This window comes from Takifugu flavidus, chromosome 6 (assembly GCF_003711565.1).
Source record: "Takifugu flavidus isolate HTHZ2018 chromosome 6, ASM371156v2, whole genome shotgun sequence".
Classification (NCBI taxonomy): Eukaryota; Metazoa; Chordata; class Actinopteri; order Tetraodontiformes; family Tetraodontidae; genus Takifugu; species Takifugu flavidus.
The window spans coordinates 5,348,338-5,371,663 of NC_079525.1; the positions used below are offsets into that span (position 1 = coordinate 5,348,338).

At 45.2% G+C, this 23,326-nt stretch overlaps 5 protein-coding genes across 9 annotated transcripts; 3 read left to right on the plus strand and 2 right to left on the minus strand.

Moving 5' to 3' along the window:
• Positions 1–545: 545 nt before the first annotated feature.
• Positions 546–5,573, minus strand: arpc1a (actin related protein 2/3 complex, subunit 1A). Of its 4 annotated transcripts, none has more exons than XM_057034866.1 (11): positions 5,049–5,573; positions 4,415–4,508; positions 4,068–4,172; positions 3,535–3,757; positions 3,332–3,439; positions 3,088–3,191; positions 2,887–2,995; positions 2,259–2,334; positions 1,985–2,178; positions 1,402–1,492; positions 546–1,319 (listed from the first exon to the last, which is right to left on the minus strand). In XM_057034866.1, the coding sequence occupies exons 2-11, from the start codon at positions 4,476–4,478 to the stop codon at positions 1,281–1,283; spliced, it is 1,113 nt and encodes a 370-aa protein (XP_056890846.1). In that variant the 5' UTR covers positions 4,479–4,508; positions 5,049–5,573; the 3' UTR covers positions 546–1,280. The 4 variants fall into 4 exon arrangements, with proteins under 4 accessions (XP_056890846.1, XP_056890847.1, XP_056890845.1 ...); XM_057034867.1 differs by having other exon boundaries at positions 4,415–4,511; XM_057034865.1 differs by having other exon boundaries at positions 5,135–5,571.
• Positions 5,574–5,850: 277 nt separating this feature from the next.
• LOC130526906 (cell death-inducing p53-target protein 1-like) lies at positions 5,851–6,953 on the plus strand. The gene is made up of 4 exons (XM_057034916.1): positions 5,851–6,029; positions 6,112–6,237; positions 6,429–6,588; positions 6,656–6,953. Exons 1-4 carry the CDS (start codon positions 5,969–5,971, stop codon positions 6,771–6,773), a joined length of 465 nt encoding a protein of 154 aa, XP_056890896.1. The 5' UTR covers positions 5,851–5,968; the 3' UTR covers positions 6,774–6,953.
• Positions 6,954–7,154: 201 nt separating this feature from the next.
• abcg2b (ATP-binding cassette, sub-family G (WHITE), member 2b) lies at positions 7,155–13,442 on the minus strand. Of its 2 annotated transcripts, none has more exons than XM_057034801.1 (15): positions 12,995–13,442; positions 12,563–12,622; positions 12,344–12,461; positions 12,108–12,263; positions 11,831–11,988; positions 11,436–11,587; positions 11,236–11,319; positions 10,944–11,089; positions 10,661–10,812; positions 10,393–10,482; positions 9,959–10,083; positions 9,715–9,869; positions 9,539–9,628; positions 9,393–9,445; positions 7,155–9,310 (listed from the first exon to the last, which is right to left on the minus strand). In XM_057034801.1, the coding sequence occupies exons 1-15, from the start codon at positions 13,141–13,143 to the stop codon at positions 9,163–9,165; spliced, it is 1,836 nt and encodes a 611-aa protein (XP_056890781.1). In that variant the 5' UTR covers positions 13,144–13,442; the 3' UTR covers positions 7,155–9,162. The 2 variants fall into 2 exon arrangements, with proteins under 2 accessions (XP_056890781.1, XP_056890780.1); XM_057034800.1 differs by having other exon boundaries at positions 10,944–11,092; positions 12,995–13,441.
• LOC130526894 (proline-rich protein 18-like) lies at positions 7,346–8,373 on the plus strand. Its single transcript, XM_057034899.1, has one exon. The coding sequence runs from the start codon at positions 7,346–7,348 to the stop codon at positions 8,114–8,116; it is 771 nt and encodes a 256-aa protein (XP_056890879.1). The 3' UTR covers positions 8,117–8,373.
• Positions 13,443–14,532: 1,090 nt separating the features above from the next.
• hapstr1b (HUWE1 associated protein modifying stress responses b) lies at positions 14,533–18,170 on the plus strand. The gene is made up of 4 exons (XM_057034897.1): positions 14,533–14,943; positions 15,910–15,994; positions 16,106–16,365; positions 16,449–18,170. Exons 1-4 carry the CDS (start codon positions 14,748–14,750, stop codon positions 16,685–16,687), a joined length of 780 nt encoding a protein of 259 aa, XP_056890877.1. The 5' UTR covers positions 14,533–14,747; the 3' UTR covers positions 16,688–18,170.
• Positions 18,171–23,326: the final 5,156 nt, after the last annotated feature.

Genomic DNA, 23,326 nt, shown 5'->3' on the forward strand with positions numbered 1-23,326 from the left:
ATAAAGAGGAACAGGGGAAAGGGGGAGGGAAGAAATATCTGCTGCAGGAATGGGTGAGGCCAGGAGACAAGAAGCCTCACGAGCAAAATGATGTTTCCAGAGTTCCTCAATACCTTTTGCAGACTTTTCCCAAATGTTTGTTGTATTTAGCAGTTGAGAACCTTAAAAATCTCTCAATTCGGTCATTTTTGGCCACTTTTTTTAAAAGTTCTAACGTACTGGCATAGTTTAGAAGGCTGTGATAGATGCAGTTCACATGCTACAATCATGAAATAAGCTAAGATGCTTTATTATTAATGTCATAACCATTTTTCTCTCTGCTTTAACTCAACACAAACTGATAAACATTTCGTTTCAAGTTTCTATATGTCAAACAAGCAGGTGGTGGAACAATTGCAGAACTGAGTGTCTGTAGTGCCTGATTTTCATCTAAGATTACAGGATCTCAGAAAAATAGGCCTTCATGAACAGAACTTCGTACTCGAACCTACGTTTAAACCAAAAGTGGGCTTCAAAAAATAAAAAAGAGAGAAGAGTCAGGTCACTTGTGTATTGTAAATGTATTTTATCTTTATTTTCATGTCTATCTTATGATCACTTACATAGAAATCCTCCATCTTTGTAGTTTTAGTGTAGTGGCTACAGAGCCGCGTGCCGAACAGCCGCTTTCTCTACCGTCAGGTTCCTATCAGCCGTCCACAGCCAGCGAGCAACATGAGCTCGGAATATCAACGTTAGCCTGGCTCTGGAAGCGCCCGGGAACACCCGCAACCCAAGACATCCTCTTGGTCGGCTAAACCTTGTTATTCGGAGATCAGGTCGAGGGTAATCTGTGGTGAAGCGCGGTCTGACTTTTGGATAAAACGCACCTTTTAGTGATCAAACTTTTGGTACAGGAGGTTAGAGTACATAAAAACACACTTTTCACGTCACGTTTTTTTAATACGTGTCAGAGAACCTTTCCACTTTGACACCTGGTTAACCTTCATTTAAAAACAAAAACAAAATAAATCAACAGTGATGTCACACGTCAGCCTGTGTTTATATGTATGCGTGTGTGTGTGGTGTGTGTGTTATTGTGTTTGCACATACCCACAAGAGTGTGTCATGGTCTGATCAGTGCTTTAGCAGACACTCAATAAGGTGGTCAGTTATGTGTGTTACTGGCTGTGTCGCAGGAGAGGGTGAGGTGGAAGGGAGGGGGGTTGGGGGAGGTCAAAGGTCAGGGCGTGGTTAAATAGTGAGGCTGCGGCGTCTCTTCATTCAGTCACAAGATTCCTTCACATGATGCGGAGACCCTGGATAGAAGCTTCTAGACTCTGAGGAGGTAAAAACACCGTCATGAGAGCCGGGACGTGCGTGCGGGGCAGCAAGGACAGGTGAGCAGGTGTGTGTTTGTACCTTGAAGTCCCAGATGGTCATCGCTCCATCGATGCCCGTGGTGCAGAACTTACGACAATCCCTTTTGTCCCCCTCATAGATAGACACTTGGCTGAGAAAAGAGAGACAAAGTTTTAGACGTATAATGGAGGGACAGAAACAGAGTCAAGAGAGGACGTGGGGAGGTGGCTGGGGATAGAATCCAATGACAGAGTTGTTTCTGATGAAAGTGCCAGTGTTTGCCTCCATAGCCGACCATCACGCGTCTTGGGGGAAAAAAATCTAATTTCGCGTGATCACATTGAGCACAACGGTTCAGTCAAGGCCTGATCTGCAGTTTTCCTTCCTTCTGGTCCACCACAGTCCTATAAACAGTCAGACAACCATCAGCTTTGAGCGGCTGGATCTCAGTGATCATGACAGAGAGCAGGGAATCCAGTCAGCTGTCTGTATCACACCGCCCTCTGATGGTAAAGCTGTTAGCGAGCTCCAGGTCGACTGCGTCGTGCCGCTATGACGCAGCAGCACTTATGCTATATACACTACTTAATATCCTCATTAAAAGCCATAAATAAGACACGTGGGAGCAGCAAAGCTGACATACGTGATGCTATTCTGGTGCAGTGTGTCCAGCGCAGTGTTGCGGTCCTCGGTGGTGGCGCGCTTGTCCATGTTCCTGAAGCGCTCCATGGCAGAGATGTTCCTCTGAATACTCTGCTTGGGGAGGTCGAGTTTTGACACGAAGGTCAGCGTTCCGCCGTCATCACAACGGAAAAGCATGGGGCAACAGTCGTGGCCCTGAAGATGCATTTAGCAGGTTAAAAATGCCGCGGTTTCACTTTGCGTCGCGCAGGTGCGTGAACGTGTTTTATACTCACTGCGGCTACTACGCTGTTCTCTGAAACGAAAATGACACTGAGGAGTGGGAGAAACTCCGTCTTCAGCTGTGAGGGACTAAACACAGACGCACAAATTAGCAAAACTATTAAGAAATTAAACACCAGAGCCCAGCTGCAGTTTTCCCTGACAAAACACGTCTCAGTGGCTGGGAAACTCAAGCGCCGCTCTGCTTCTGACCCGACTGGTTTCTCAGCTTTTTGCTCATCTTACTTACATCTTAGAAACCAGCACTGTGTGGAGCAAACAGTGAAAATACACATAAACCTGCAGGCACAACACCACCTTGATTTGGTGCATTCTACAGCTCGATCTGGCACAATATCACAAGACCAAGTCCCCCCAGCAGGGGGTCAGGCTCAAGACCCCCTCCACCCCCTCTCATTCAACAGCACTGGGTGCTAGATTCTCAGGAGAGGCTGTTTTTCATGCACACTAGAGATTAGATTTATTCTGTCCTATAGTGCAGCTCCCTGGTGGAGTTTTCCTCATTTAAAATTCCTCTATGATCATATTTACTGGTATTTTCTACATTTTGAGCTGGTAAAAAAGATGAATGAACCCAAGGAAAGAAGCCAGACAAAGCAAATTCTACATCATGTATTTTACCTGGCAGTCTTAGAGCTGTCCACCACAGTAACAGTGCTGTCGTGACTGACCCAGGCCAGGCGATTACCAGAGGCTGAGAAAGAGACTGAATGGACCCAGCCCCCTCCACCTGATATACACAAAGAATAGAAAAAGGGCAGCCTGGGTAAATCTCACTCCAGGACACCATTTTTAATCAGATATGAAGGCATAGATACAAACCCGCTCCTCCAAATTCTGCAAGAACAGCCCCAAATGGCATCTTGCTGCCCCAGGGTGTGGGACCTGGTTTCTCTTCCACCTCCTTAATGTAGGCTGAGAACACCCTGGAGGCCAGAGAGGGACGAGCGGGGAGAAAACAGAGGAGGGGAGGGGAGGACATTAGCTGTTTATTCTGCTCACTTCTTTGATTACTGCCTTGGTCACTGTGAGGCTTTGGATTCATTAGTAAAGGTGCAATTCTGACCTGCATTTGAAGTCACAGGATCCAGCGGCCAGCAGAATATTATTAGGGTGCCAGTCCAGACTGAGGATGGTGGAGCGGACAGGCTTCTTGATGTGCTTGCTCACCCACCTGAGATTTGACACGGAGGACGGGGGAAAATATTTATCAGGAAATCAGTGAGAAACGAAGACGCCCTGGTTCACCGGGCAGACAAAGACCCCCACCAGTCATTCTCCGACTCAAAGTAGCAGACAGAAATGAGGCGAGCGCCGCTGCCAACCGCGAACTTGTTCTCCAGCGGAGACCACTTGACAAAGGTGGCAGCTCGGTTGATCCTGAGGATGACCAGTGTGGGCTTCCACACCCCCTCCTTCTGCGACCATACGTAGGCATTACGGTCGGCTCCGCATGTCACTATACGGTCACTTTTAGGAGCCCAGTCAATACCTACAGAATGATGAGATAATGTGCTTAAAAGGCCGGTAAAGAAGTCACTCACGACACAACCAAGATACCAAAGGAACAACTTGGGTGTAAAATAGGTTACTCCATTGGGATTATGTTTTAATCAATGCGTACATTATTTTTAATGCAATTAACACACGTAGAGTCCTGCTAATACTGTAGCTGGTGGGAGAAAGGGCAAATGATAAGGAAATAACCAAAAAGTGAATTAGTACAAGCTTGAAGCACCACAGGACTATTCAGCAGTTACTGTGGGAGATTTAGCCCACAGCCCTGAGTAAAGATTACACACCTGTTATGTGTCCATTGTGCTCTTTCAGCTCATGGGTCTTTAGCCACTGGTTGCCACTCTTCTTGTAGATATGAACTTCGTGGTTATTGGGACTGATGGCAATTTCTGGAGGAAAAGAAAAGAGTTCCTCAAGATGGGAATGCAGATGTACCAACAGGCTTGACCTGCGTGAGCTTCCTGTCAAATCCTGAGAGGACTACTCTTTAAAAAAAACACACATTCTTAAAACAAGTAGCTAAACAAGCTTAAAGGACTCGGACACACGAGAGATGTCAGTTTAAATGGAGGCAGAAGAGTGGTTTAATGCCCGATGCGGCAGCAGAATGAGGAGAGGAGCCGAGCCTTACGTGTCCGATCGCGATTCCACGCGTGGCAGGTGATGGGTTCCAGCAGAAACTGATGAAGGGACATCTTGCCTGGGTGTGGTCTTGAAGTGGAACTCTGCTAAGTTGCACACAGCAAAAACAAAAGTTGGGTCACTAGCGACGAGCCGATCTGAGCTAACAGCTGAACTCACGACCGGCTTTAAAACTCTACTGATAACAACGTCGAAAGAGCTGTGTCGCCCAAATGGGAGTCACGTACACGCTCACTCCGGTGCGCACATTTGTATTTATCCTAAATGTAAAGGTTAAAATTGTAATAACGTAAACGGATTCAATTCATCTAGTCGAACTATTCAAGATTCATCATCAATATGACCAAGCTAGCGCAAGTCTTCATTCCAGAGCAGCCTCATCATCTGCCAATGCAATTAAATACATTTTACGAAGTGAAATATCGCCACTAAATTAGTATCATTTGTTTCAGGCGAACCAATCGCAAACACTCCCAATGAACGAGCAGGTAAATTTAATAGCTAGCTGACGCTAACTGGCCACCGGCGTCGAACAGGCCTGCGAGGTAGTTTGGTCATTTTGAGAGTTATATGAATATGTCGGCACACACGCGTTTTAAAAACGGCCTCCTCGTTCTACAAACCTCTGTTTTCCCCGATTGGAGGCGTCTGTGCTCACGATGGTGACACCACTAGCCATACAGTCCGCTAGCGCTTTTTGCTAACTTACCTCGTCAGTCCGGTTCTCCGAGTGTTCACCCTCGTTAGCCGGCAAGCTTAGTCACGCTATGGGGGAAAGGTTAGCTCTGGAATGGACTTGAATTCGCGGACTCTGGTCAGTCAACACGAATTCGTCCAGGAATGTAGAGGGGGTGTCAAGATGGCAAGAAGGATATGACCGGGAGCATCTGGCAGCTAACTCGGCAGTAAAACCCGCGGATGTCTGGCTGACAGCTAGCTTAGCATCATCGCGCTAGCAACAACGCTCCACTGTAAAATCCCACTATACCGAAGTCTTCCTATGACGCCAAAGGGCTCCTCTAGTGGTTCAAATAGAAACATCCAAAGTGAACCAACCGGTTGCAAACACTACCACCTAGCGCACAAGTTGTCCCAAAACGCCATATAGATTAACCATATAATTTGAATGAACAAAGATAAGAGGTGGAAACGTTACATCGAAGCAAAGCTGCGTTTTAGCGCACACAATGAGAAATTCCCACGGTCCGTGAAAGCCACAAATGATGTGTTCTTGAAGGCACCACATTTAAAGACAGATCCGATCATTCTGAAGTGGATTTCCACAAAATGACAATTAATCTGCTAGACTACTGCAATAAAGAGAAGTAAACTGTTTTCTAAAAATTACCTCCAAATGCTCTTTTCTAAATTTTAAAGACCATCTTTCTGTTGAATTGTGGGTAAATGGCTCTTTAACCAGTGAGAGGGGGTTTAAATTAGTGGCAGCCAAGCAGCTGGGAAGCCTGCAGGTGAACACTGGCCGCTGAAAGCACCGATCCCGTCTCTTTCTCTTGTTTTCTGTGGTTGCTCATCAAACAGGTCAATGGACTCATTGTCAAAAGTGGATGAGCCATTTCCTACACCTCCACCATACTTCTTACCAGGTAAAATATGGCCTACATGTAAAAATCCAGGTTTGTCTTTGGAAAAAGGGTGGCTGGATCAAAGTGGTCTTTGTTTTTAAAGAGAGCCGCAATGGACAAGAAGTGAGAGTCTACCATATCCACTCGCCTTTCAGCCCTCCACCACCTCCTCCGTCCTTCTCCTCTCCTGGAGCTGCTTGCACCACTCAAACCCAACTGCCCCTACAAGGTATGCTGTTTTCCCTCTGCCTGCAGTTTAAACACACCAACAGGGCCTGTAAGTCACAATTTCTGGAAAAGGAGGAAAGAAAAAGCCTTCCAAAACTCAACTGTAGAATTTAGCTTTTTTCCCCCTTTCTATTTTTACTAGGAGCCATAATTGAACGAACATTTATACCTCTCATCACCTCATTTCTTTAGGGTCCACCATGCGGCCAAAGCTTGTGAGTTATGAAACACGGCTGCATCGCAATCCAGGTTTGACGACTTGTCCTTCCTGTCGGACTCAAGTCACAAGTCTGGTCACATACAAAGTTGGTCTTTATGCCTGGTTCATGTGTTTTGTCTTTGTGTTCTGTGGGTGAGTAGAATCCTGTTTGAAAGTTTGTCAGTTTTAAACCGGGTCAAAGAAAGTCTCTTTGTTTCAGATTGCTGCTGGGATGTTGCCTGATTCCATTCTTCGTAAACTTTTTCAAAGATGCCTATCACACTTGCCCTCGCTGTCAACGTGTCCTCCACATACACAGGAAAACATGCTGCGAATGACAAATGTTCCAACAATATTTATTCTACCATTTTCAGTTGACAAAGTTTAGAGTAAACTGTTTTGTTTAGGTCTAAATTATTGTTTCTTTTTCTTATGATGGATGTGGATGTTTTTTAAACTGCCTTTTAATTGTGTGGCTTAATGTATAGAGCAAAATATGAAATAAATGCTTTCCGGAAGTGTTTTGTCACTTTCTGTGTCTTTGAGTACAGCAGAAAATAGAAAAAGGGTTTAAAAAGGTGATTTTTCTTTTAAACCTAAATGTGAAGAAAATATAGCAAATGGAGTGTCAAGGTCAGACGTTTAGCACACAGGTATTCCCCTCTAATTTCCCCTGGATTAAGTCTACATGTGGACCTGCACAGTAAATGTGAGCCATGTTCATGACCAGAGGATTAGTTTATTTTAGGTCTCTGATCTTCAGTCGTGAGCATGTGAGCTATAGGAGAAGCATGGCCGTGCTCCACCCTCCTCGAGCACAGGGATAAGACGTCCCACTCCAGCATGCCTGAAGATGCAGCAGGACCTCCTCCTCTCCGTGCAGACCTAAACTCCTGTCTTTGTGGCCACAATGCCGTTCATCCCGCCGGTGTCGATTGCCCGCTCCGTGTCTGGACTCTCCGGGAAGGAGAGACATATCAGCAACAGTCCTACAGCTCCACCAGCCAAGACAAGTGTCCAAAGAGATGACAAAGGCAGCACAGTCAAAGAGCGTCTGACGTCCAACCTCAAGCAGCTGAGTAGGAAAAGCCAACCCAGGACGTTTCTCCCAGCCACCAAAGAGGCGCCACGAGCAGAAGTCCGCGCAAAGAGAAGAGACACACTGTCGGAAGGTTTCCCTGCGTCCAACTCGGGGAAGTCCCTCTCAAAGCCTGCTCGGCTCAAAAAGGGCTCAACACAGGAGAAGACCAGGGATGGACGCGAGGAGCAGGTCCGGTTCACTCTAACGCTCACACCTGAGGCTGTCCTGCTGCTGCAGCGCAGGAACAGCGAGAGGCGCCAGCGGTCGGCTTCCAGGAACACAGGAAATGGAGGAGGCGTCTCTGTAGGCGCTTTAGACACCAGACGGAGGAGGGACAACACCTCCAAACGGCTCCACACAGCAACGCAGAGACAACCGCTCACTCCAAACACTGGAACCAATACTGACGCTGGACTGGGAGACATCACCTCCTTCATGAAAATCTCCCTCCTGAACGAGCAGCACAAGTACGATGATGTGGAGTACGAGGAGGAGCAGGACGGTGGCGTGGATGAACGCGTGGTGCTCAAATGCACGGAGTGGCTGCGGGGGCTTGAAAACACACCAGTGACTGTGGGAAACGGTCTGCACGCGGTGTGAAAGACAACTCATGGACACCCGGAACCAAACCGCTGTGTTCTTATTTCAGGGATGCCAGACATGCTGGTGTCACTGGTATTGCAATAGTGGTTCCAAATGACTGAAAACATCTGATGATCACAAACCTGGAGACTAACCACTGACACAGAGGACAATGAGACACAGTTATTCTGTTTCTCAACTAGCTGGAATCACCCAGGCGTCTAAATGACCCGAATAAAATCACCTTGTATATTGATGTGAAGTGCAAAAGCCAATTAAGAGCCTTTATTTCTGAATACGTTTTTTTGAGGCCTCAATTTTGCTGCACTTAAATATTAATGTCAGAAAATATTGTGAAGAAAGATGTTCTATGAGAGCTGTGAGTTAGCTGGATTATGTTGATAATGCGTAGCAATAATGTATAGAAATAGTGAGAGGATAGAGAAGGAGGCTCAAACAGGTTTGTGCCACCTCTGTGAGTGGACCTGCATGTTATGGAAAAGCCAACAAAGAGGTGACGGTTCGTTGCTGGTCGTGCAAATGCTCCAATGAATTTGCAATTCAGTTGCTAGTATTGCACTTCATATGTATAAAGATAATTAAATATTGTTGCAGAGGCTGCGCATTTTTAAAAGAAGACCACATATTATTCAAAAATATGATAATTCTTTCACCGCTTCTGTGAGGCATTAACTAATAAAATGGAGCAGCTTTATTCACGGGCTGTTATTGTCGTATCTCTGGCTGTAAGAGGCTTTTTGAGGATTTAAATGTTGGCTTGGCTGCAGCATAGAGCCTCGTGCACAGGCCGAGTGCGATTAGCTGCAGCTTATCCACCTGGCAGTCAAATGTTAGAACATGTGTGTTTGTTTGTGACGGTGTGATTAAATCGATACACCCAAGTGTACTGAACAAAAGACGTAGCTTAAGGGGGCTTTGGTGCTGGTCCTAATAGTAATATTAGGAGTAAATAAATATAATGAATTATAAATAATGTCAGTAGAACATTTCAGGGAGAGGTTAATTTGAGGATGCTGCAAAGTGCATTTGCTGACAGAGGGGCATCATTTCCAGCGGTTGATTCGTCGCAGCTGGACGTAGGACAAGGCCATGCAGACCAACATGATTCCCAGCAGAGCCACCGGGTTCTGCCAGAAGCCCCACACAGAGTAGTCGATGCCCTGTATTTCCAGGAGTTGCTCCCCTGGGACTCTGCAGCGAGATGGCACACACTCAGAGAGAGTGAGGGTTGTTGTTGGTGAAAAGGAGTGTTTGGTGGTTATTTAGCACTCACGTGGTGGTGTCGCTTTGGAAGACCTGACCAGAGAGCTCGTTGATAAAAACAGCCTGCAGAGAGATGGAGAGACTGAGACTGTGCTGAAAGACTCTGACTAACACACACACACACACACACAGCTAAATACGGCTGCTGTGCCTTACATTGAGTCCATATCTGAAGATGCTGATCCATTTCACCCAGGAGAGCCAGCTCAGCATGGAATTGAGATTGACAAGGTAACCGCCAAACACCTTCAAGGATGAGAATTAGCGATGCTGTGAACAGATCCTGGGTGTTGTGACACCCAAACTCAGTGATATGTGTCCTGATGTCTCACCATCATGAAGACAAAAGGTAGAGCGATGAGCACGTTGGCCATGGCAAACGAAGACACGCTCGCCGACACCAGGAAGGCCAGGCTCACGCCCGCCAGGCTGACCAGAGACATGGTGAGGGCGAAGCACAGGAACGCCTCAAAGGTCAGCTTCAACCCTGGGAGAGGAAGTCAGGATGATCAAACAAAGCCAGACCTTGTTTTTTTTATCATGTGCGTGACAGGAAGGCCACTTCTGCCATAATACCCATCATGAAATACGCGATGGCCGAAAACAAGAAGATGGGGATGATGCGGTTGGGGAGGAGGTCAGCAAAAATCTTGGACAGGAAGTAGACAGATGTGCGGTAATAACCGCTGGAGTTCTCATGGCTTTAACGCACAAAGACAAAGACACAGAAACACAAGCTTAAAGCACAAGATGGTGAAGGTTTAAAAGCTTTTTTTGAAACCAATCCTAATTAGGATATATATACACTTCTTTATATATATATAAAGAAGTGATATTTTATATTTTCTATTGCCTACGGTTACTTTAACTCCCCCCTACATGCATTAATGTGTCCCCCCTGTTGTAAATATGCAGGAACTGCAGAATCATCCCTGCCTGACTAGTTTTAAAAAGATACACTGTGGCTAAATCCTGCCATTCACGTAATTTTTTTTAAATCTTGCACTCACACAAAGATTGCCCTCTCGTTGATAAAAAGCTCCACAGCAGAGAGGTTCCCAAACACCATATTGATGATAAGGAAGAAGAAGGCTCCACTCCTGTTGCAGCAATAGAGAGAATGTTGTGGTTATCTATTTACCACGTGTGATGTCAGGGAGACCTTCACATCATCTTGACAGTTGTGATTTCCTGCACATTTTAACATCCATCAAGCATCCATTTTTCACAATGCACTGAGCTTCGGGCAGTTACAGCAGCAGGTTCTGTGTTCTGTACCTGTTCTGAATACCCTCCACCAGTGTTAAGGGGATCTGGTAATAAATGAGTCCCACCAGGACGGCAAAGAAGATGTTGAGAGCCAGCTGGGCGTAAGAGGTTTGAGGGTTCCTCAGAATGTTCTTTACTGTCCTGCCACACACCACACGCAACTGCCGCACACACGTACACAGACACACACATCATGAGAAACAGAGGGCAGAAGGGTTGGCTGACATGATCGGTTATCATTATTAACAGCTGAGAGTTGCCTAGTGGAGAGCATCTGCATGAGTTTGCTGACCTGGTAAAAAAAGGTGGTGGGATAATCAGCCACCTCGTCAGGACCTTTGATCTTGTCAGCGGAGCTCTGGCTCACATGTTCCAACTCCTGAAGGACATTCTGACACAGGTGGGACTGGCGATATGTATTTGCTAAGGAGCTGTTATCTGCTGAGGAAAAAGGGAGGCTCTTGTGCATCATGTTAGAGATAAGGACACAATAAAAACATGTCCTTGAAAAGCATGAAATTGACCTGGAACGGAGCTGACTGATTTGTTTCGAGATAACTTTTACAATGGCAGCTTTATAATACCAGTAATGTATGTTGATTTGGCTTCTCCATTTGTGATGTCCATGAAAAAATCAGCTGGGTTGTCAAAGGATTCAATTTGGTAGCCTGTAAAAAAAACACGTTAACAAATGTTGCTATGCCGCAGCCGCCCAACAGGGGGTGTATCAAGAAATGCTGAGCTCTGATAGTATTAATCTATTCACAGTTTATGATGAACATACCCATATTTGTAAAGTAGTCCAGTGTATAGGCTGCTGCGCCCGCGTACACCACTTCCCCCTTGTGCATCAGAGTCAGGTGGTCAAACAGCCTGAAGATCGAGTAGCGCGGTTGGTGGATGGAGAAGATTACAGTTTTACCTGTCCTGGACAACCTGGACATGCATAAGGGCGTCAGCATCTATATTCCCATGAGACGCATTAGCAACAGTTGGTAAGACGACTGCTAATATCTGGGGCGTCAATAATGATGTGATATAAAGATAATGTTAATTAATGCTTGCAGGAAGAGTGGCGATACACGCTATGTGACCACACACGGTCAGCTACACTTTCTGCCTCAAATGTCATCTGTATTTCTCATGTATGGGCTGCCTGAAGGAGCAGGAAATACGCACTTGTGCAGTAGCTGGATGATGCAGTTGGCAGTGTTGGAATCCAGTCCAGTGGTGGGTTCATCCAGAAAGAGCAGAGACGGAGATGTAATCAGCTCCATCCCGATGCTGCAGCGCTTCCTTTCACCTCCTGAAACACCACGCAGGAACTCGGTTCCTATCTGCCCCCGAAACAAACAGGAAAATCACCCCGCTGCTGAGTTTACAACAGGATTTAATGCACTGAGTCATTACAAGAAGCGTCTTTGTTCTGGGTAAAGTTAGAGCTCCAGCTGCCTACCTTTGTATCTGCACAGTCTGTCAGTCCCAGGTCTCGTATAATTTCATTTACTCTGCTGTTTTTATCCTCAGTGGAGTGATACTTAGGATTAAGACGCAGGTTGGCGCTGAAGAGAAGGTTTTCTCTGACAGACAGGGTTCCCATCAGGATGTCATCCTGGAATAATAATACAGATGAAGGCACCAGGTAAACAGAAAAGCATCACAATATTGTGTTCTTTTGTTTTCAATGTGTACCTGGACGACGTAGGCGGAGCTGAGCCTGAGCTCCGATGTAACCGCTCTGCCATCCACCAAAACTAGTCCTTGCTTCAATCCGACGGGGTTTTTCCTGCCTGCAATCACATCCAGGAGCCTGACAGGTAGAGAACAAAAATAATGTTCATGCAAATATTATATGTGCATATAACATAGCATTGTGCTATAAATGATTATTATTAACATCGTTCTCCTTACGAAGTTTTGCCACTTCCTGTTGGACCCATGATGGCATTCATCCCCGGTCTCATGATGCCACTGTCAAGTAATGAATGCAATAAAATACATGATAAGAAACACTAAATTCAGTCTGGTTCTGACAATGTAGCATATCACAGAATTATAGCCAAGATAAACATTTTTTATGTTACATTTGTGTGTTATAACAGCAAGTCACCAGAATAGTTGTAAAAATCCTGATTCACTTGAATGGGTGATCATAACATATCATTGATAGAAAATCTTAAGCATAATGTTTAGTCAAGCATTATAATGTCTTTCCAAAACAACAGCAGAAATATGGGAATCCCAAAGAATCACAAGGAAATGTTGTCTGTTACCGGTAATTGCTAAAGTTTCCTATACACAACACACATCTCATTATGCGCAAACCCACAGGATATATCTTACCTCACGTCTTTAAGGATGTATTTTTCCGGACCATGCTTTCGGCAGAGTTTACGCTCCTGAACACAGTAGTGCAAATTGCTGAATGTGACGGAGGGCCCCATGTTCTTGACATTCATTTCTAAATCTTTAGTCAGTTCGTTTGAATCCATTTTCCAGAGACAACACTGTTACCGGCGAGGAGACTGACGGGAAGTGGAGTCTGAGAAAAGAGAAAGGGGGAGATAAACGAAAAGACAGAGGCAGATTGTAAATAATGTTATGAAGAAAAAAAAAAAAACCCAACCTTTGCACTCAGGAGGCAATAATCTTCCGGCCTGTCATAAGTTATGCAATATGAGTTTACATACAGAGCTATTTACATAGCACGTTATCCAACCATGAACTTGTCATTGTCTGTTTTACAGCATCCAGATTTATAAAGGTGTGTCATTATGTGGATGAGTCAAATAGAGTGCGATTACCCTTTCAGTATAAGTAAAGAATACATGCGTCGTTTAAAAATTACAACATTACTTCTTTTTTTTTTAAAAAAGCACGCAAACGATAATTAAACAAAATCTCTCTTTTTGCGATTTTGTTTTTTATTTTGCTTGAGCATTACTAATAGCTTTGAGGAACTCCATGAAGTTTAAATCATTTCTATAGTAAAAGCTCAGCAGTAAGGATGGGCAGATCGATCCCGTGGTATCGATATATCGATACTCACAAGCTACTCATTTGGTATCGATGTTCTTTTATAAATATCGATACTAACTAACAAAAATAAAAATTGGGGGTATGCATCACTTTCCGCCGTTTTAGATTAGTTACTTAAATTAATATGTGCCAAGACACCCCTATACCTGGTGGCGTACTGAGCTGGCCCATGTCACGTGACAGGAGATAGGGAATGAGCATCAACCTGCAACATAGGCTTTATTTACAGGGCCGGAGGAAATAATCAGCCAGAGACGCAATCGTGTTAAAGCAGAAAATGTGAATATGATACGATTTCTGAAAAGCAATCTGAGACTTCAGTAAAGTGTGATAACATACCTCAAGTGCACTAAAGGTGTGATGGTGTCAGACATTGTTCTAATTATTTTTTTATGGAACAACTGTCTTATGCAGGTTTAAAGGATAAGGAAATCCTAGTAATCAATTGACCATAATAAATTGTATATAAATGGTCTGTATTTGTCTTAAATGTAATAATATTTTGACTGACAAAAATTGCCAGTAAGAAATGAACGGTATCGGTATCGGGATCGATATCGATGAAAATACAAGAAAAAGTATCGGTATCGTATCGAATCCCAAAAGTGTGGTATCGCCCATCCTTACTCAGCAGCACAGAGGGAAGCAGATATTGAGGCGATATCTCGGACGCCCCCTGTCGGGGCTTCGGAGTCGTGCTGACATGCGTGGAATTGTTTTTCACCATTGTCCAATAAGACCTCGCCTTCAACACTGGGAACCGCCCAAATATTTTTTATCCAATCATATTTCAGTATCCGAAACGAGGGCGTGGTCATACATCAAACGCTTAGGGGTTGTCACATCGGTCTTTAGTTTAGTGTGTTTTTACGGGCCGTGTGGGTGGACTTTAAAGTATGGTCTTAAAAAGCTTTTTCCCACCCTTTTACTCTAGAGATAGTTAATCATTGGGACTTTGTCGACTGAAATTCGACAGATCCACAACTAGTTAGCGTAAAAAAAGCCGCTAATTAGTGTCACAATCCCAGTTTACAGGCTGTAAGCTAACGCCGTCAGTATGGAAGAGCGGAAGGAGGAGAGTGAAGCGGAGATTCAAGAACACGGTCCCGAACACTGGTTCTCCAAGTGGGAACGGCAGTGCTTGGCAGAGGCCGAACAAAGTGATCCAAAAGAAGAGGAGACGGAGCAGAGCCAACAGAAACTGTGGCATCTCTTTCAGAACTCTGCTACCGCTGTAGCACAGCTCTACAAAGGTCCGTACCATGACATTGGTTAAGAGAGCTAATTGTTGGAGCTAGGGCTTGTTTAGGCTAATCCGGCTAGCTAGCCTTATCGCTGGGCGGAGGGAGCTATACGAGAGACACAAAGGGCACTAGCGGGGCTAACGGTGTTAGCCAGGCGAGGCTTTTCCTTCCCAGAACAAGGGTCGCTCTGAGGGGTTCCTGTACATAACTGCTCGTCTGTATCGCTAAACATCCATTACCCCACGCTTCGTTCGACGACGCTTTGATGCTAGCCGGGGCTAACTTGAACTTAGGTAGCCCCTAACAGCCGGTCACCCGATAGTATTTGTGCTTCAATCTGGCTTTGAGTGGCCTGGACGTTCCAGGGATCCGCCACAGCTCAGCTGATCGATTACAATCGATCGACAAGCCAACCGGCTCCCAAACTGTTAGTTTGGCCTTTTTTGAATGACATTTGACACCGAGTTGGACACAACATGGCTTACATGGCGAAATGTTTAGTGAATCCGTTAACATTTACCCAGCTTGTCAAAATGGCGATACTCAGGGAGGAGTTTGTCGACTAAAACGACTGGATCGTGGACGTTCAGAGGCACCGATAGTTTGGATTTAAAGCTTGGTTTTAATTAAAGGACTTATGCTAATGAGATCGTACCATAATGCACACAGTCGCCAGATCGAACAAAGAAAAGTTTTCTTAAACCTCCGACCTTCTGTGGGTGTCATGGCAGCTGTGTAGACATGGAACCCATGATTTAGAACATTCAGGGCTTCACTTTCAGGACGATAATAGAATAATAATAATAATGAGTTAACTCCACCGGTAGGTCCAAGTTATCCCGGCAGCTCAGACGTATGCGAATTCATCTGGAGTATATTTATTACAGATTCTGGCACCTAATCGCCTTTTATATACTTGTTTGCCATGGAACCATCGTTGTAACATCTTGACTTGTCTTTCAAACATGTTTGCAGATCGTGTATGTCAACAGCAAGGCATCTCTCTGTGGGTGCCCTTTCAGAACGCAGCAACAGCTGTCACTAACTTGTATAAAGGCAAGTATGACGTAATTCTGAGAAAATAACCCCAACAACACATGTCGTGGTTCACTTGTATTGGCCTTTTGCGTTCCAGACCTCTTTAAACCTACTTGTTTGTCCCATCAGAGAGCACAGAGGCTCGCCAACGGAGCTATGACTTAGGCATCCATTTAGGCAACCAGCGCAGGAACAAGGATATGATTGCATGGGTTAAGAAACGCAGAAGAACTATCAGACGCGAAGATCTCATCAGTTTCCTGTGTGGCAAAGTTCCGCCGCCACGGGCACCTCGTGCTCCACCCAGAGTCGCGAGCCGATCCGCTCCCCAAGAGACAGGCAGCTCTGTAGAGACGGACCTGCAGCCCTTCAGAGAAGCCATAGCTTTGCAAGGTACATCAGCAGGAGCGGTTAAATATTAGAACTAGAAAATGGAGGTAGGCCTGCATCATTCATGTTGTCTTTTTCCTTTTCAGGTCTTAGTGGTGCCATGGCGAGTATTTCTGTGCGTTCTGGTCCTCCGGGTTCCCCAACACACCCGGCTCAGCCCCACGGTCGCCGTAGGAACGGGCTTCATGACGTGGACCTCAACACCTTCATCGCTGAGGAAATGGCCCGCCACATGGATTCCACGGCCACTCGTAAACGTGGCCCCACCCCCTGTAGCGATGTTATTACAGACTCGCCTACTCATAAAAGGAACAGGATGCTATGAACTGATCATAGACCGCTAACCTCTCGTCTGTCGTCTCCCGCGTGGCTGAGCGAACAGCTGACGAGGACCGATGCCTTGGCCAACCCTTGGAATCTTCCTCCTTCTCATCTTAGTTGCAATGCTATAAATAACGGAGCTTAGCTAATAAAAATCAGCCATATCTTCCTTTTATTTTTTTCCCCTTATCCTCTTCTCTGTCTCTCCACATTAGTGTTCTGTTCTTGTTTATAGAATGTTCCAGTCTCTCTAGTTTACCCTGGTAGGTCTGAAGAAGGATTGAGCACATACTTGAAATCCTGAAGCGCAGAATGTTCATTTGAGACTTGTGCTTCACGTCGGACAGACTGGGTTGTTACTCGGTGTCGGAGCTTCTCCTTCTCAAGCAGTCTTCCTGCTTGCTGGTGTTGTGAGCAAACCGGGTAATCCTGGAGCCTGGCCTTCCGGTACGGATGATCCGCCTTGGTTGAAGTGTGTCTGAACTCAAGGTGCTTGTCAGTGAGTGTCTGTCATCCTTCTGCTGCTCTGTGTGTGTGTGTGAGCGTGTGTGAGTGACACCAGAACTGCCACTTGCTGTTCTCTAATCGTCTTCGCCTTTCAGAAAGCTGCTACAGTATCAGTTGTTGTGCAGTGAGTGAGTTTGTCTGGATTCAGGGTTGTGGCAAAAGCAACATACCTGGGGGGAAAAACAAGTCAAAGTCAGCCACTTTTGGGGGGGTTTTGGCAGCCCAAAGCAGGATTTTATCACAAAGCAGGTCAGTGAATGATGCCAGATAATGATGGATGCCGTGAGCCTAAGCAAAGGAGATTAATTGATTAATGAAGCAACAATTTCTATTTCCAAGATTTCCTAAAGTGTACCTTTCCAGCTTCTCCATCATGCTGTTGACTGAGCGTGCTGGGTTCACTGACTTCACTTTTTTGCAATCAACATTATGCAGGTCACAATCTTGAAATATTAAATATAAATACTTGAGGTTTTGGCAAAGCTACAGAGAACTTTTTGCCATGTAGTAAAGGAACAACGATATCCTGACCAGGAAGTGGCGTCACTCAGCCTCTGCACCTGTTGTACTGCACTTCGTTACTTCTGTGGATGGATGATTGCATGTGCATGGACGTCTTACGCCGTAGAGGTTCAGATTACAACAGAAGAAGGGTTTGGCGTGATTCTCTGCTCAGGGTCTCACTGTTCCAACGTGTTCCGAGGCTCATTTCTTTGGTCGTGCTATAACAAGGGGAAAGATCAATTTGTTGCTCTCACGTACTGCTTTGAGATACAATCTTGTAAAATACTTTATGTGTAAATAACCTGTAGGTGCTGTTATGTAGTACACATTGTATAAAAAATAGATTTCATCGGGGTGTCTATATAATTCTGATAATAAAGAACATACAAGCGTTTATCCAGGTCGCCCAGTTTGGTTTGATGTTTGACTTAATCACCTGTTTGGAATAAACTGAAGTGCTGCACCATTTACCATTATATGTGAGACTTTTATGGATGAAGAATGGAGAGTTAAATATATCTGTCTCGACTTTGTAGTCTTACCTGCTTTGATTCTCTTAATTCCAGTTATTTAATGACGCTGAAAGAGAAAATCTTCATTTTAATGAGTAAAGTGTAATTCCAGACTGTTAGCACAAGAGGGAGACAAAGACCACTCTGGTTTTAAAATGAGCATTAAAAATATTAAGGATTTAAAGAACAATACATTATTTATAATTTAATATAAATATTTTTTTTCCATTTGGTTTATCTCCCTTGTTTTTCATTCTTACATTAACTGACCAAATAAAACTAACCTGTCTTAAAATGCAGCCTTTGGATCCAGGTGAACTCAAGCGAGTAATTTCCCCACTAATTTCTATAGGGAGATAAGATTATTGACACAATTGAAACTTATAGCCAAGGTTCAGAGATAATATCGAGCAATAAATTTGGTGTTCATGGCCACCTTAAACAATATTACACCTTCATAATGTGGTTCGCCTTCAGGTTTCGCCTGGTAGTCACGGCTCATTAGTAATGATGACACATTTGTTGGAATTAAATTAAAGTTCCTTCAAATGGAGCAGATCCACAGTTGCCAAAAGTTGTTTTGATCCTCTGAAAAGTATATCAAAATAAATCTTTGTGTAAAGTGGAAGTAAATGACTCTGAAAACACCCATTTCTGACCGTTACTCTGGTTGTTTCTACGTGCGGCCAGTCGGACTCTAGATTCAACAACTGAACAATCCGACAACAGCAATGAAGGTCCCAAAGATGAGGTCAGAGTCAATGATTCGTCTGATTACAAATTACAAATATGAGGGTGAACAATGCAGAAGACAGTGAAATGGCATTTGTGTGGCACTTTAGGCTGTTGAACTAAAGTCGGCCAATGACAGAGAACCACAACCAAATTCTGCCCTTTACAGACACTGAGCATACCCTTCCTTCAGTAAAAGAATAAAAATCCCTCTAATTAACACAGATGAAGCCTAAAATTGGGTTTTCCTGTCGTTTTGAAGAAATCTTGAATGATGCCGCTCTTGGTCAAACATCAAAGTTTCAGTGAATCACTGCTCTCACAGGAGACACAGCCGGCGCATGTCTCAGATGAACAGTTTCCTTTAGATGAACCTCACAGATTGATCTCCTGGCTCTCAATCTATCAACACAAGGAAACGAAGAATACATCATCCACCAGTTGCTTCTTGCCCAAAGTGTGGAGGTCTCATTGTGTACCCGGTCTGAAAGCTCTAAAAGCTGCTACTTGATGGCAACATGCTATGGAAGAGGAGCAAATCTGACCGCAAGCTGTTTCACACTTCAAAAGAAGCACTGTGTGTGTGTGTGTGTGTGTGTGTGTGTCTGTTTGTGTGTGTGAGAAAGAGAGAGAGACAGAGAGAGAAAGACAGAGACATGATGAGAAGCAACAAGTGAATGTTCCAGAAAACCCCTCGAAGAAGGGCCATCTGGGGTGTGCTGGTATATCAGCCTTCTTACACCACACACACACACACACACACACAAACACACACACACACACACGCACACACACGCATGCACGCACGCACACACACACACACACACACAGAGTCGCTCAAAGGTGTCTACAAGGATGCAAGAGAGGTTTGGTGAAACGGTAGAAATAATGTTTATTATCTTCTTCTCACACACACACACACACACACACACACACACACACACACACACACACACACACACACTATCACAGCGATTGCATGGTATTTGTGTGGGCTTGACCATTAGGGAGTCTTCAATGGCAGACAGCTGGCGATCAATGATGCACCAGTTATCCCGTGTGAGCATGTGCAGGCGTGCACTGACGCACGCGGCATCAACACAAAGAGGAATGGTAATTGCTGCACTGGGTTGTGTTAATTGATAGAGGACGGCGTGCTTATGTACTCACACGCACACAAACACATCAACACATTACCACATGCACATTAACAGAAGCCAATCAGGCAGACTGAGAATGTGTCCCCAGAGAGATGGAGAGGGGGCGGAGGAGACGGGGAGGGAGATGAAGAGAGGTTAAACACTCCCCAGAGATGACACAGTCACGTCTCTGAGTTTTGTACACATGAAAATACCTGGTCTCGGAGAGATTGGCGTCTATTTTTGGCTCCGCTGTGGTTTTGTCTGTTTCTCCTTTTCAAAAGGAGTCTCCCCCACCCCATCCTCCACACACTGACACACACCAGACCTTCAGAGCTCCCTGCTCACCAGCATGTCCCTGTATTCCACAAATGCCATGGGGGGAAAAAAACACAAGCTGATCACCATAGCAACACGTTATATATCTTCCAGCAATATTTATCCACCCCTTAGAGGGAGGGAGGTGGGCTGTGCTGGATGGATGGAGAGGAGAGTTAGAGGTGCTGTTGGTGGTGTGTGTGTGTGTGTGTGCGCGCGCGTGTGTGTGTGTGCGTGTGAGTGGGGGGATGCAACTCCTTTAGAAATCAAACGGTCATTATCGAAAAGTGGGTGCGGTTCAGGTGGGTGGCCACAGGGCGGCAGCAGCGTCCAGCACAGGGGCGAGAAAAGCCCATCACCAAAAGACCAGTGGCTCCCAGTCATTGCTCCAAGTAAAGGCTCACAGTCTTGTGCCATGAACAATCTACAGGCTTTATTTAGCCGTTTAATGAAAATGAGTCAGACTTCCTCCGGTTTGTTTGACTCTCTGCACATCCATGTTTAACATCAGTAGATATGAGAAAAAGAGAAAAAAAGACGACGCAGTTCCAGTGCAGCGTCACCAACAGCACAGATAGGGATGCTGGCCACGCATTAAAGGTTGAGGGAACGATTAAAAAAGAGGAGAGAGGGGGAAAATGAATGGCAGGGAAGTGAAGGAGCAGAGATGATTGCAAGGTCCCCCTCCTCCCCCACGCGAGCATGAGGATTAGATGTTGTGCTGCTGGCTGCAGATGGGTTTGGGCTGGAAACTGTATGTGCACAGTATATAATGTGTGTGAGAGGGTAGATGTATGTAGAGGGTTATTTGGGGGCTCAAGAAGAAGCGGCTTGAACAAAGAGGGGGGATGGGGAATGTAGGTGAGGAGGAAAAGGCTCCAAAATCCAGCCTGCAAAGATGCGAGAAGGACCTAAAAACAAGAGAAACCAAAAATGGGTGTGTGTGTGTGTGCGCGCTTGAGAGGCAGATATATAGACAGGAAGTAGAGGTGAAAATCCATAAATACAGGCCAAGTCTCCTCGCTCAAAGGTTTACGTGGGAAAACCCAACAGGACCTGACAAGAGTCTGATAGGATCAGCTCCTATGTGTTCACTCACTCATACACACCTACACTCTTGTCCTCAGACACACACACACACACACACACACACACACACACACACACACACACACACACACACACACACACACACACAGTCCCACTTGCCCTCTCTGCAGCAGCAGCCGCAGCCGCTCCAGTTTTCAAACATTATGTGCTCAAAGTGATATTTAGTTTTGGTACATTTTAAAATTTCAGGAGGCTTTACTCAGAGTGATGTTGTGGGCCGTCAGCTTTTGAAAGTAGCCGATCTGGCAGAACCCATTTGAGTCGGCTGCTCCAGTCCAGGTCCTCGCAAAGCTATTGAAATCCTGTCATTTGTGCTTTTGATCAGAAGTTTAAATTAGAGTTATTAGTGCTCGATCCATTACTGGGTGAAATCAATTACCAAATAAGCCAAATAACTCAAAATGCTTTAAACTGGAGTATTATTTGCAAGATTTAAGGAAGGTGAAACTAAATGTTGCCATTATTGGTGTCCAAAGATTACTGCTTGGTTTCTTGCCAATTGTAAGATAAGACTTGACTTTAAATGTGTTTTTTCCGGTAGCTGGAGTTGTTTTCTGCTCCCATCGGTTAGCTGTTCTCCTTTAATCATTCTTGGCAGGGGGAATTTTTGCCCCCACAGCCGACAGTCAAGAGATGATGGGAAGTGTGCAGGTAGAAGAATGGGCCTCCTCAGGCGCTGTGTCATAATGGAGGCCCGGCTCCTGGAGACCATCAGGACATGCCACTTCCCATCAGTGTGGATCCCATATCTTTGGGCTTTTTCAACGGAGGTCAAACAAATCCGTTTTATTTGGTTGTCCGAGCGCACCTGGAGGATCCAGCGTTAAGCTGCTCTGAACAGCCGTGGTGGAAGGTGTAAATCACACTTGTCCAGATTTCCTCACGGGCTCCAAGACGTCACATGCACATTTTAGGGAGATCTCCGAACTGTCAAAACCCACATTTCATCCACTCCAAAAGGACCCCAAGCGACATCCAGCAGCCTTTAGAGGCCACTCGTGGCTTTCTTCTTTCACTCAGCAGCAACAGAAACCTGCCTGATTACAGTGAACTTAACCGCTGAAGCTGAAATGTAAAATATCACATACCTGCAGCCGGACAGGCGTCCAGAGGACAGACAAGCAGGTGGCCTTCATCAACACACCCGGATGAGAAGGAGAGGAGAAGGAGAAGAGGCTGGACACACCAGGACAGGCCTTTCAACCCCCCACATGATGGTGCAGAGACGAGCGGGAGATCCATCAGAAGGAAGAAAAGGAGGAAGATTGGTGACCTGACTGCCCATCAGGCACACGGACACAGTGATTTTGGTCAGCCTGCTGTCTAAAAGCACAAAGACGTTTCCAGGCTCCCCTGAACCAGGCCGACGTGGAATCTGTGAGGTAGAACTCAAACACTTTAAAGGCTCTGAGTCCATTTTCTCAGCAGAGGTCAGTAAGAAAGCTTATTAGAGGAAAGGGCATAATTTTCATTTCAGCTTTGGAGAAGACATCTACTGGGAACTGTTGAAGCCACTACAATTAAATGCTTCAGCCAAGATAGCTCCGTGCCCTTAATGGGATACTATTCATGTGTGTAATATCCCGCATGTACTTCGTGTCTGGCACTTAATATGACATACTGACCTTAAGAGTGAACTGAGGGGAAGGGGGGGGGGGTCGATGGTAACTGTAATTATGGCTAACAATGCGAGCAGTGGACAAGTGGGAGAAAAATGTAATTTTGAGTGAATTACCGCTCCGAATCCGCGAGGAGATAAAAGAGAACGTGTCCTCTGATGATTAGTGGCTTATTTAATGCCTTTGAAATGCACATTTTTGT

Excerpts from the sequence above, each read along its gene's own strand:
- abcg2b (XM_057034800.1), bottom strand. The coding sequence starts at position 13,143 with ATGGATTCAAACGAACTGACTAAAGATTTAGAAATGAATGTCAAGAAC. Across the intron at positions 11,093-11,235 it reads CAAATCAACATACATTACTG|CAGATAACAGCTCCTTAGCA; the intron begins GTATTATAAAGC and ends CTTTTTCCTCAG. Across the intron at positions 9,446-9,538 it reads TCTTCAGATATGGACTCAAT|GCTGTTTTTATCAACGAGCT; the intron begins GTAAGGCACAGC and ends ATCTCTCTGCAG.
- LOC130526894 (XM_057034899.1), top strand. The coding sequence starts at position 7,346 with ATGCCGTTCATCCCGCCGGTGTCGATTGCCCGCTCCGTGTCTGGACTC.
- LOC130526906 (XM_057034916.1), top strand. The coding sequence starts at position 5,969 with ATGGACTCATTGTCAAAAGTGGATGAGCCATTTCCTACACCTCCACCA. Across the intron at positions 6,238-6,428 it reads AACCCAACTGCCCCTACAAG|GGTCCACCATGCGGCCAAAG; the intron begins GTATGCTGTTTT and ends TCATTTCTTTAG. Across the intron at positions 6,589-6,655 it reads TTTGTCTTTGTGTTCTGTGG|ATTGCTGCTGGGATGTTGCC; the intron begins GTGAGTAGAATC and ends TCTTTGTTTCAG.
- arpc1a (XM_057034866.1), bottom strand. The coding sequence starts at position 4,478 with ATGTCCCTTCATCAGTTTCTGCTGGAACCCATCACCTGCCACGCGTGG. Across the intron at positions 3,192-3,331 it reads TCCTGTGACTTCAAATGCAG|GGTGTTCTCAGCCTACATTA; the intron begins GTCAGAATTGCA and ends TCTGGCCTCCAG. Across the intron at positions 2,179-2,258 it reads AGAACAGCGTAGTAGCCGCA|GGCCACGACTGTTGCCCCAT; the intron begins GTGAGTATAAAA and ends ATGCATCTTCAG.
- hapstr1b (XM_057034897.1), top strand. The coding sequence starts at position 14,748 with ATGGAAGAGCGGAAGGAGGAGAGTGAAGCGGAGATTCAAGAACACGGT. Across the intron at positions 14,944-15,909 it reads TGTAGCACAGCTCTACAAAG|ATCGTGTATGTCAACAGCAA; the intron begins GTCCGTACCATG and ends ACATGTTTGCAG. Across the intron at positions 15,995-16,105 it reads ACTAACTTGTATAAAGGCAA|CACAGAGGCTCGCCAACGGA; the intron begins GTATGACGTAAT and ends CCCATCAGAGAG.